The following is a 12,067-nucleotide window of genomic DNA, read 5'->3' on the forward strand; positions in this document are numbered from 1 at the left end:
GCTTTCAGCCGCAGTCCTGGTCCAGTCACCGATGGATTCACCCATCCCACTCCAGCTCTTGCCGTGGTTCCTGCCAGGAACGATGGCGAAGCCTCCACTGAACCAGCTTTCCTTGGAGACCCATCGGATCATGGCATGGATGAGAAGAGCAGAACCACCTTCCCTGAAGGAGCAATCCCAGAGAAGAAACGGCTTCCAGAGCGGGCGACGCTCCTGGTCAAGTGGCAACAGCTCCTCTTCCCACCCGAGACGGGAGGAGGGATGTGGTCGACTGAGACGTTGCCGTATCCCGTGGTGTTTTCCGGAAACCAGGGCTTCATCCATCCCGATTCTGGCTCAATCAGCTGCTTTTCTTCTCTCTTCCCACCCAAAACTTGGGTTCTCCTGATTGTGGAAGTTCTTTCCCATCTCCTGAGGGCTTTGATCCCAAGGATGCGATGGAACCTCCCCAGCTGCTGCACCCAGATGTGTTTTATCCGTTGGGAGCCTTTACCAGAGAAACTTGTCTTGGCTTCTTCTCCCTTCTCCTTCTGAGTGATGAAGCCCTGCAAGTTCCTTCCTTCTTGATTGAAGAAGACGTCAGATCTTGGTCTTTTTGGAAGATCTTTGCTCCCAGCATCCATCCTGTTCCATGGAGATCCAGCTGTGGGTACCAATCAGGATCTGTGGATGTTCTTCCAGATTCACAGACACTCGTTTGGAGCTTTGGATGTTCATCTTGAGCCGCTGGTGCTCACCCAGATCCCTGGAGGCCCATGTGGATCCGTGGATGCTCCAAGGAATCGCTGGTGGCATTTTGATCCCCACCGCGCTCTTCACCGTGTTCTCCGACGCCAGCACCTCCTGCATCCGCCCTCTTCTCCTCTCCCGCTCTTCCATTTCCACCAGATCCGGGCTGTGATGTTGGGAATCATCAACCACGGCCTCAAAAACCCTTTTCCACCTCAAAACCGAACCCTTCCTGTCTTTTAACCCAAACATTTTCTGTGGATTGGCAGGAACCGAGCGCCCAGTGCTGAGATTTTCCTTTTTCCCCTTCCCAGCCAAATTTTGGTTGGAATTTTTCCCCAAATTTCTACTTTTTTTACCTACTTCAGCTTTAAAGTGGATCAAGCGGCTCTGCTGGTTGGGCACAGCCCATTCCCGGGCTCTGGGTGCTGACACCGCTCCCCAGGGCTGCTGGAAACCCCAAACCGAGCGGAGATGTTGGAGCAAACCTAAGGAACTCGCTGAATTTCTGGAGGGATTTAAGGAAAAATCACATTTAGGAGACACTCCTTGTCGATCTGGAGCTTTTGCCCCTTCTTAAAATCACTTTTTCCATTTGGTTTTGCCGGGAACGTCCCAGCGCCGGCCCAGACAAGGGCCGAACTCCACCGCCGTGGGATTTTTGGGGCTGGAGAAGCTCTTTCCGCTGTGGATTTTTGCGTATCTGGCACGTTTTGCTGAGGAAATCCTGGGAAATCGTTGCCCTGGCCCCAAACTCCAAGCGGTTGTTTGCGATGACGACTTTCTAAAGGCATCTCGGGCGCGAGACGATCCTGCGGGACCTGGCGAACCCGAGCCCTCACCGGATTTTGTGGGAGGGGGCTGGGAAACGGCTCTGCCAGAGCCGCGATATTCGATATCTTATTTTTCTTGATCGCTCTTGCCAAGTTCCGAGCTCCCGCTCTCCCCGGTCGGCGTTCCTGGCATAGCCGAGGCTGGTTGAGCAACGATTTTCTTGGCTGCTGGGTCCTTCCCCACCGCCAGGACGAGGTGGAAGGCGACCCTGGGCCTTCACCTTCCTCTTCTTCTCCTTTTTGCTCTTGGCTCACGATGGCTGGTGGCAAAATCCCCGTCCCCGGTACAATTTGCCTCCCAACCCTCTTCCTCTGAGGTTCCTGGGGTGGGGTTGGTGCCGTCAGGATCTTCGGGGGCGATGGGGAAGGCGGCACCGCCTGCTTCTAACGTTTCCTCTTTTCCTCTTTGGTTCTTTTGGCAGAAATGGCACCGAAATTAAAGAAAAAAGGCCACTCGGGGCGAGAGCAAAAAAAGGTAGGAGACAACGTGGTGGCCTCAGCGCTGGGGGATGGTGGGGGATGACCCAGGGAGGGCGTTTGGGTGACCGAAACAGTGTTCTTGTGACTTAAGAAGGTGTTTTGGTGACTGGGAAGTTGTTTTGCTGACTGGGAGGGTGCTTTGGTGACCTCTGAGGCCACTTTAGTGACTTACAAGGCTGTTTTGGTGACCTGAGGGTATTTCAGTGACTTATGAGGCCGTTTTGGTGACCCATGAGGGCATTTTAGTGACTTACGAGGCTGTTTTGGTGGCCTGAGGGTATTTTAGTGACTTATGAGGCCGTTTTGGTGACCTGTGAAGGTGTTTTACTGACTTACGATGCCATTTTGGTGACCCGTGAGGGCATTTTGGTGTCCCGGAAGGTGTTTCAGTGACCCAGCGGATGTTTTGGTGACCAGGAGGGTGTTTTGGTGGCAGGGATGGTGTTTTCAGCACTAAGTTCAGTGACCGAGAAGCTGTTTTGCTAACTCGGGGTTGTTTTTCCTGCTCCCTCAGCATCACCATCACCACCACCAAGCGGTGCAGCAGCCGCCGCCGCAGCCTCTGCCGCCTCAACCGCAGCCGCAGCAGCCCCCTCCGCCCCCGCCGCCGCCGCAGCCGTTACCGCCGCAGCCCTTACCGCCCCAGCAGCCGCCGCCGCCGCCGCCCATCCCTCCGCAAGCTCCTCCACCCATGAAATCTTCTCCTCCGCCCTTCGTCCCCGCCCAGGTCCCCGTCCTGGAGCACCCCTTGCCGGGGAACATGTTCGACACCATGACGCATTTCACCCAGCCCATCCTGCATCTTCCGCAGCCGGAGATGCCGCCTCATCTCCCGCAGCCGCCCGAGCACAGCACTCCCCCCCACCTCAACCAGCATGCCGTGGTGTCTCCTCCAGGTGAGCCCCGCGCCAGCTCATTCGCCAAGAAGATGGGGTGGGGTTGGGTTGGTTGGGTTATTTGAGTTGGTTTGGGTTGAGTTGGGTTGGGTTGGATTGAGCTGGGTTGGTTTGGGTTGAGTTGAGTTGAGTTGGTTGAGTTGGGTTGGATTGGGTTGAGTTGGTTGAATGTGGTTGGGTTGAGTTGAGTTGGATTGGATTGAGTTGGATCGGGTTGGATTGAGTTGGATCGGGTTGGGTTTTGTTGGATTGGGTTGAATTGGGTTGGGTTGGAGGGTGATGGGAACAGTTACTATGAAGCTGGAGAGAAGGTTGCTCTGAGCCGTGGTGGCCGCCCCATCCCTGGAGGGGTTCAAGGCCAGGTCGGATGAGGCCTGGAGTCCCCGATCCAGTGGGAGGTGCCCGTGCTCGCGGCAGGGATGGAGCTGGGTGGCTTTGGGGTCCTTCCCAAGCGTTTTGTGGCTGCGGTGCCAGCGTTTGCCCCTTGTCTCCGCAGCTTTGCACAACGCTCTGCCTCAGCAGCCTTCCAGACCCAGTAACCGCGCGGCGGCGCTGCCCCCGAAGCCTTCGCGGCCTCCAGCCGTCTCGCCGGCCATCGCCCAGCAGCCCCTCCTCCCGCAGCCGCCGCTGCCGCAGCCGCCCCAGGTCCTGCTGGAGGACGAAGAGCCTCCTCCTCCTCCTCCGCACCACAACCTGCCTCTGAGCACCAGCCAGATGCAGCTCTACCTGCAGCAGCTGCAGAAAGTGCAGCCGCAGACTCCTCTTCTCCCTTCAGTGAAGGTCCAGTCGCAGCCGCAGGCGCCGCTGCAGCCGCCGCCGCCGCCTCCTCACCCCGCGGTGCAGCAGCTGCAGCACCAGCCGCCGCCGCGGCCCCTGCACATGCAGCCCCTGCCCTTCCCGGCCCACCTGCCCCCGAGCCAAGCGCCGCAGCAGCCGCCGCCGCAGCACCCGCCCCCCCAGCCGCCGCCGCCCCCGCCGCCGCCGGCCAAGCCGCAGCAGGTCATCCAGCACCACCCGTCGCCGCGGCACCACAAACCAGACCCCTACGCCACCGGTGAGCGGCGCCGCAGGCCCTGGCGCCAGACCGCACGCTCCCGAGGGACGGCGGGGAGGGGGCTTCCGCGCGGCTCTCGCGGTTGTGGCGGGCGCCGAGGAAAATGCCACGAACCGCGGCCTCTTCTCCATCTCAGATCTCGAGTTTCTGAGGCCTCCGAGGGTTTGAGGGTCTCGAGTATCTCAGATCTTGGAGAGACACAACCTCAAATCTTTGAGGAGCTGAAAAACTCAAGTTTTGGAGGATCTCGCATTCTTGAGGAGCTCAAGGGTCTCTCTTGAGGTTCTTGAGGATCTCGTTATCTGTGGATCTCGAGTGTCTTCAAATCCTTGAGGAACATCATCTCAGATCTTTGAGGAACTTGGGCATCTCAGATTTTTGAGGAGCACAGGGGTCTCTCTTGAGGTTCTTGAGGATCTTGATATCTGTGGATCTCGATATCTGTGGATCTCGAGTTTCTCAAATCCTTGAGTAACGTCGTCTCAGATCTTTGAGGAATGTGATCTCAGATCTTTGAGGATCTCGGGGGCCTCATTTTTGAGGAGCAAGGATTTCAGGTCTTTTGAGGAACTTGGTCTCATGTCTTTAAGGAATTCAAGGATCTCAAGTATTTGAGGAACTCGGGGTCCTCGTGTTTGAGGATCTCAGTGTTTCAAGGAGCTCTGTCTCATTTTTGAGGGCTTCAGGACTCCCAGATCTTTGAGGCTCTTCTGGATCTTAAGGTTTTTGAGAATCTCAGGGTTCTCAGCTCTTTAAAGACCTGAAGTCTTTGAGTCCGTTTGGAGCCAAGTTGTGTGATGAGGACAGGGAACAGGATGGAGAGTCCGTTTCCATGCATCCTTCGAGGTCCTCTAGCAGTGGAGAACCTGCTCAGCTAGAGCCCGACGAGGCTTCTTTCCATCTCAGATCCCTCAGGAGCTCGTTTTTGAGGATCTTGAGGTTCTCAGATCTTTGACGAACCTGGGAATCTCACATTTTTGAGGAACGAGGATCTCAAGTTTCCCTTTTTTTTTTTTAAAGGATCTCAAGTATCTGTGGATCTTGAGTTCCTCAAATCTTGGAGGAACATGATCTCAAATCTTTGAGGAATTCAGGAACGTGAAGTTTGTGACAAGCTCAAGGACTTCACTTTTGAAGTACTCAATCTCAAGCCTCGGACGAATTCAAGGCTCTCAAGTATTTAGGAACTCGGGGGCCTCATTTTTGAGGCTCTCAAGTATTTGAGGATCTCACTTTGGAGGATTTCAAGGCTCTCAAATCTTTCAGGATCTCAAGGAGCTCAATTTGTTTGAGAATCTTGGCTCTCAAGTCTTTGAAGACCTTGGGTTTCCGACTCTCGGCCCAGCTGCAATGTTGGGGAGCACTGGGTGATCCCTCTTGCAGGAGGTCAGGGCTGTGGGCGCTCCCAGTGCTTTTTGGAGCTCCAGCTCCAGTAACGAAGCTGCTGAGCTTCCAGGAGGACGATCCTGGTGGCGTTGACCTCCCCCCCATCCCAGAAATGGGAGGAAGCAGCTGGAGGAACGTGGGGCTCGGCCTTCAAGGTTGGCTCGGGAGATCCCAGATCTCCACGATGGCCATTAGGGAACATCTCCAGCCGGAACGACCCTGGCTGTATCGGGTACAACTTCTGCCGTTCAGGGAGGTCTCCTCCTGCTCTTGGGTGGCCACGTGGTTCCCAGGAGGGGCCCCATCAGGTCTTGCCTCCTAAATTCATCCTCCTCCTTCTCCTCACGTGGGCGTAGGTGGAACAAACCTCTCAGATACGAAAGGGTGGAGCCAGGTGAGGGCGTGGGGTGGCTGGAGATGCTTCTCCTGCCTCTGGAGCTCACGCAGGTGGCTTGGACGCCGCGTCTGGGACGGCAAATTTGGACACAAGGTCCAGGATGGAGCCTGGTGGCTCCCAAAACCTCATGGTGCTGATGGAACCCACGGTTCCTGCGTCCGTGGCTCTGGGCAGGGAGAAGAGCAGGAAGGGCCGTGTCCGTGTTTGTGTTTTGAGGCTCTTGGGAGCCTCGTTTTTGAGGATCTTGGGAACCTTGTTTTCGAGGCTCTTGAAGATTTGTGGATCTCCGGGATCTCAAATCTTGGAGGAACACTACCTCAAATCTTTGAGGAACCCAAGAACTCAAGTTTTTGAGGATTTCGAGGACCTTGTTTTTGAGGAGCTGCTCCAAGGGGAGTGGTTGATAGACAACCAGGAGAACAAGCGGTTATGGGGGACACCACGAACAGGCCTCACCGAGGCAGGAGAAGCCACCGCGCTCCTCAGGAGCGGAAGACGCTCTGGGTTTTGGCTGGCAGCAGCGCCGAATCGTGGAAGTTGTGGTTGGGAGGAGGTGCCTGGGGTCCTCTGGGGACGTCCCAGCTCCACCGCGCTGGGCTCGGGGCTGGGTTGGCGTGCGCCGAGGGGCTTGGGGGGTGATGTTTGGCGATGCCGGTGGTGCCGACGGATAACTGATTGCTACCAAACTGTTCCCAGGTCACTTGAGGGAAGCCCCTTCCCCTCTCATGATGCATTCCCCACAGATGCCGCAGTTCCAGGGTTTGGTCCACCAGTCGCCACCTCAACAAACTATCCAGCCAAAAAAACAGGTAAAAAGGGAAGAGGGAGAGTCCGACCCCGCGGGCCCGGCCCAGCGGGACCATCGTCTTCCACCGCCGGCGCGGGAGCCCGGGAGCCCAGCGGTTTGCAGTCGGAGGTTGGGGAGGACGAGGGAAGGGCCTCCCCCAGCGGTCCCTGACCCCTCGTTTCCCACCCCAGGAGATGAGAGCGGCCTCCGTCGTCCAGTCGCAGCCCATGGTGGTGAAGGAGGAGAAGATGCATTCACCCGTCATCCGTAACGAGACCTTCAGCCCCCCGCTGCGGCAAGACCCTCCAAAGCACCCCGAGAACATCAAACCCCCCGTGCACATCCCACAGCGTGAGTCGGGGGGCGCGGGGGATCGGGGGGGCCTCCCCGCGGTGGTGGTGGGACCCCATCGCTCTTCATTCCAACGGCTGAGACCCCCTCATCTCCCAGTTCTGATGGTGGGACCCCATCGCTTCCCATTCCGATGGCTGAGACCCCACGCTCCCCATTTTCTGAGACCTCCGTCTCCCCAGTTCTCGTGGTGACCCCGTCACCCCCCATTCTGGTGGTGGTGGAGACCCTGTCACCCCCCATTCCAGCATCTGGGACCCCCACGACTCCCCATGCTGGAGGCTGAGACCCCATCATCTCCCCGTTCCGATGGTGGGACCTCATCGCTCCCCATTCCAATGGCTGAGGCCTCGTGATCCCCATTTTCCGAGACCCCCATCTCCCCAGTTCTCGTGGTGGGACTCCGTCAGCCGGTTCCCCACCCCGTGTGGCTCCCCGGGCCCCCTGATCCTTGTTGACGGGAGCTGCTGGTTTCCAGGGACGGAGATGAAGCCGATGGAGGGGGGACGCCCGGTGATCCGACCCCCGGAGCAGAACCCCCCCCAGCCAGGGGTGCAGGAGAAGGAGCGGCAGAAACAGGAGCCAAAAACCCCCGTCGCCCCAAAAAAGGTAACGTGGCCTGGAAAAATCTGGAATAAATGGGAAGGGACGGGTTTAGGCTGGAGCTCAGGAAGGTCCCTTCAGCCCAAACCATCCTGGGATCCTGAGTAGAAGAGGTGCTGGAGGAGCCACTCGTGGAATTCCTCCTTTTGGGGTAGAGGAGCTGCCTGTGGTGGCTCCACCACCTCCTCCAGGTGCTTCCATGGACGATGCCGTGATGGGAAACGGCTTTTTGGATGCAGCGGGATGGTCCTTGGCCGGATCAGCTTCTCCTCCCCAGCTCAGCTCTTCCCAACCCTCCTGCCCTTCTCTCCGTAGGACCTGAAGATCAAGAACATGGGCTCCTGGGCAAGCTTGGTCCAGAAACATCCCACCACTCCGTCCTCCACGGCCAAATCCTCCAGCGACAGCTTTGAGCAGTTCAAGAGGGCAGCACGGGAGAAGGAGGAGCGGGAGAAGGCGCTGAAGGCTCAGGCCGAGCAGGTGGAAAGGGAGAAGGAGCGGCTGAGGCGGGAGCAGGAGAGGATGAGGTGAGGCCACCAGCACCACCTTCGGTCCCATCCGTGGCGCGATCCAGGCCCCTGGTGTGACCTGTGATGTGATCTGATCTTGTGCTGCCATCCATGCCGATGGGGGGATCAGATCTCCTGGGATCTGAGCTGGGTGGATCCATGGGCTGAGACCAAGGGGATGAGGTTGGAGCAGGACCTTGGGGCACAACGACCCTGGGCAGCTCCAGCCTAGGAGGAGTCTGGCTGGAAAGGGCCTGGAGGAGAAGGACCTGGGGGGGTTGGTGGGACACGAGGATGTGGAGGCTCTGGAGCGAGTGCAGAGAAGAGCAACGAAGCTGGGGAGGGGGCTGGAGGAGAAGAGGAGCGGCTGAGAGAGCTGGGGGGGTTCAGCCTGGAGAAGAGGAGCCTGAGGGGAGACCTCCTTGCTCTTTCCCTGCAAGGAGCTTGTGGAGAGGAGGGAGCTGGGCTCTTCTCCCCAGGGCCAGGGGCCAGGCCGAGAGGGAACGGCCTCAAGCTCCACCAGGGGAGGCTCCGCATGGACAGCAGGATGGAATCTTTCCTGGAAAGGGGCCCTGGGCCCTGGCAGAGGCTGCCCAGGGAGGGGGCGCTCGGTGCTGCCGCTCCGGCCCCAGGGAGCGATGGGGGGCGACCCCCGTGTGGCGGCGACTCCTGATGGTGCTTCCCGGTGGGATTTGCCAGGAGCCGGGAGGACGAGGAGGCGATGGAGCAGGCGCGCCGGGTGCACGAGGAGGTGCGGAGGCGCCAGGAGCAGCAGCAGCAGCAGCAGCAACAGCAGCAGCAGCAGCAGCAGGCGGCGGCGGCTCCGCAGGCGCAGGGCTCGCAGCCCCAATCGTCCCAATCCATGTTGGATCAGCAGCGGGAGATGGCCCGGAAGAGGGAGCAGGAGCGGAGGCGCCGGGAAGCGGTGAGTGCGGAACCACCAGGGCTGGCGCCAAATCCAGGAGGCTGCTGGGAGAAAAAGCCCTGGGGATGGTGAAAATTCCACTGAGGATCATGCAAGTTCCACAGGGATGGAGAAAATTTCACTAGGGATGCAGAAAATTGCACAGGGATGGTGAAAATTCTTCTAGGGATGCAGAAGATTCCACTGGGGATTGTAAAAATTCAACTAGGGGTGGTGAAAATTCCACAGGGATGGAGAAAATTGCACTGGGGATGGAGGAAACTGCTCTAAGTATGGAGGAGATCCCACAGGGATGGAGAAAATTGCACTAGGAATGTGAAAATTCCACTAGAGATGGAGAAGTTCCACTGGGGATGGTGAAAAATCCCCCCAGTTGCTAAAATATCCCTAGATATTGCCCCAAAATTCCTGGGAATGCCAAAAGATCCTCAGGAACACAAAAAAAAAGCCCTCAGTGACATCAACAAATGGTGAGAGATGGCCAAATGTCCCTAAAGATTCCCCCAAAATGCCAAAAATGCCGTGATGACACCAAAAAGAAGCCAAAAAAATCTCGGGAATGGCAACAACTCCCAAGAGAGGCCAAAAAAATCACTGATTATTTCCAAAAAACCTCTTGGGAATGGCCAAAAATCCCTGTGGATGCCAAAAAACAGGGAAGAAAACCCAAAGAAGTGGGAACGGGAAATAAAACGGGGGCAAATCACGGCTGTTTCTCTTCTTTTCGTAGATGGCGGCGACGATCGACATGAATTTCCAGAGCGATTTGCTGGCGATTTTTGAGGAGAATCTTTTCTGACGGCTCCGGCGGGATTTGGGGCCGATTCTGCGGGACTCGGGGCCGATTCTGCAGGATTTTGAGCCAATTCTGCGGGATTTGGTGCCGATTCCGTGGGGTTCGGGGCCGTTTCTGCGGGATTCGGGGTCGATTCCGTGGGATTTGGGGTCGTCCCGCAGGATTTGGGGCTGTTCCCGCCCGGACTCTTTCAGAAAAAAAAAAGAAAATACCACAAAATTCTCCTTTCTTTCCCTTTTCCCAGCGGAAAAAAAAAACAAACCAACAAAACAAAAACCAACAAAAAAAAAAAGCTTTGGACTCTTCGTTAAGTGTTAAAAGCTCCGGGCTGGGGATCGTCCCGCATGCTCCGAGCGGCGCCGTCGCCCCCGCTGGAATTCCGGGTTTTTCCTTGGGTTTTTCCTCTTTTTTTTCCCTCTTTTCACGCCGTTCAATACAAAAAAAATAAGGAAAAAGAATGAAAAATTCCAATTTGATTCGGAATTTCCCCGCGGCGCCGGCGGGAAGGGGGGGCCCCTCCCCACCCCCACTCGAATTTTCTCTTATTTTTCACCATTTTAGGCGGTTTGGAGATAAAAAGCGGCTCCGGAAAGTTCCGCGGGGGGAGGGGGGCGGTCGCCTTTGGGGGAAAATGGTGGGAAATGGGGGCACGGGGGGATCCACCTTTTTTTCCCACTTTTTAAGTGTTTTATAATTAATTTTTAAGGGTTTTTTTTAATTATTTCAACCTTCTCCCCCCTTTTTTCTCCAATTCTCATTCTTCTTCCCCTTATTTTGATTTCTTTTCCCTCACTTTTTCTCCTTTTTTTCTCTTCTTCCCCATTTTCCCTTTTTATTTTTGTATTCTTTTTGCTTCTGAATTTTTTTTTCCTCATTTTTTGCTCTTTTTTCCTGCTTTTCCCTCATTTTTTTCATTTTTATTAGTTTACTCCTTTTTTCCTGTTTTTCACTCTCCTCGGGTTGGGGTTTTTTTCTCTTTTTCTCCTGCTTTCCCCTCTTCCTTTTCCTTTTTATTTATCCTTTCTATCTCCTTTTTTTCCTGTTGTCCCCTCTTTTTGTTTTCTCATTTTTCTGGTTTTATCCCTCTTTCATTTACTTTTTTATTGGTTTTTTTCTCTCTTTTTTTCATCTTTCTTTTCCTTTATCTTTTCTCTTTTTTCCTGTTTTTTCCTTTTTTGTTATTTTCTCTCTGTCTTTTCCCTTTATTATTTTCTTTTTTCCTGTTTTTCCCCTCTTCCTTTATTGTTTTTTTTCTTGTTTTCCCCCTCTTTATTGCTTTTTTTTCTTGTTTTCCCCTCTTCTTTTCCTTTTCTGTTCTTGGTCTCCCCGGTTCCCCCCAGTCCGACCCCCCCTTTTTTCCCCTTTTCCCCCTTTTTTCCCGCAGAAGCCGCCGGTTCCCGGTTTTTTACTGTTTTCCCCCCGTTCCCAGGTTGATTTCTACTCCCGCGTCGACTCCCCGGGGCCGCCCCCCCCTCCCCCCTTCGTTATTATTATTATTATTAATTATTCCGGTTCCGTTCCCAGTCGGTGCCATAACGCGCCGGAGCCGCCCCCGCCCCGCGGGCTCCTGGAATAAACGCAGCAATTTTGGTTTTGTACAAACGCGCCCGTTTCGCCCCGATTCTTTCACACCCCCCCCCGAGCAGGAGGGGGGGGCGGGGGGGGGGAGGAGGTTTGGGGGAGCCCCAAAAAATCAAACACTGAAACAGCTCCAGAGCGGAAACCGCAACTGCGAAATTTCAAATTCATTTTGAAAATTAAAATTTTAAAAGGTGACATTTCAAAATTTCAAATTAAAATTTTAAAAGTTGACATTTCAAAATTTCAAATTGAAATTTATAAGCTGACGATTTAAAACTTAGCTAGAAAATGTAAATATATGACTAGTATTAAAGTATAAATATATATATTACATTATAATATTAAGACATACTATGAAAACAATATAATATTCAAATCTAGTATCAGGATATAATATTAAAATATAGTATTAAGGTATAATATTAAAATACAATATTAAGGTATAATGTTAGCGTATACTAAATGATATTAAAAGCTAAACTTACTTTTAATGTAAAATCTAGTTTTAATTTAAAATTGAACATAAAATTCTCCACAAAATTGCACGTGAAATGTTGGGTTTGTCGCAGGGAGATGGTTCCAAAATGGAATTTGCACTTTAAATTTGAAAATTTACCCTGAAGGGTTTCATTGAAAAGTTTAAAGTGAGCGATTACGCTTTGAATTGGTAGAAGTTTGGTTTAAATTGGGAATGGCCGGTTGGTGCCAAATGGAAATTCCTGATTTTTCTGCTCTGAAAA

The 12,067-nt window shown here is 54.3% G+C and overlaps 1 protein-coding gene across 4 annotated transcripts in view; it reads left to right on the top strand.

Moving 5' to 3' along the window:
- Nucleotides 1-11,348, top strand: part of BRD4 (bromodomain containing 4) — a 40,341-nt gene extending 28,993 nt beyond the window's left edge. For all 4 annotated transcript variants that reach the window (XM_069881554.1, XM_069881556.1, XM_069881553.1 and 1 more), the window contains exons 14-22: nt 1,985-2,037; nt 2,557-2,938; nt 3,435-3,992; nt 6,472-6,584; nt 6,754-6,913; nt 7,392-7,522; nt 7,832-8,043; nt 8,725-8,950; nt 9,681-11,348. In XM_069881554.1, coding sequence (XP_069737655.1) covers nt 1,985-2,037; nt 2,557-2,938; nt 3,435-3,992; nt 6,472-6,584; nt 6,754-6,913; nt 7,392-7,522; nt 7,832-8,043; nt 8,725-8,950; nt 9,681-9,749 — 1,904 coding nt within the window. In that variant the 3' untranslated portion in view covers nt 9,750-11,348. The remainder of the gene's footprint in view (nt 1-1,984; nt 2,038-2,556; nt 2,939-3,434; nt 3,993-6,471; nt 6,585-6,753; nt 6,914-7,391; nt 7,523-7,831; nt 8,044-8,724; nt 8,951-9,680) is intronic.
- The last annotated feature ends 719 nt before the right edge of the window (nt 11,349-12,067 follow it).

The sequence above is a fragment of the Phaenicophaeus curvirostris genome, unplaced genomic scaffold (genome assembly GCF_032191515.1).
Source record: "Phaenicophaeus curvirostris isolate KB17595 unplaced genomic scaffold, BPBGC_Pcur_1.0 scaffold_51, whole genome shotgun sequence".
Lineage (NCBI taxonomy): Eukaryota > Metazoa > Chordata > Aves > Cuculiformes > Cuculidae > Phaenicophaeus > Phaenicophaeus curvirostris.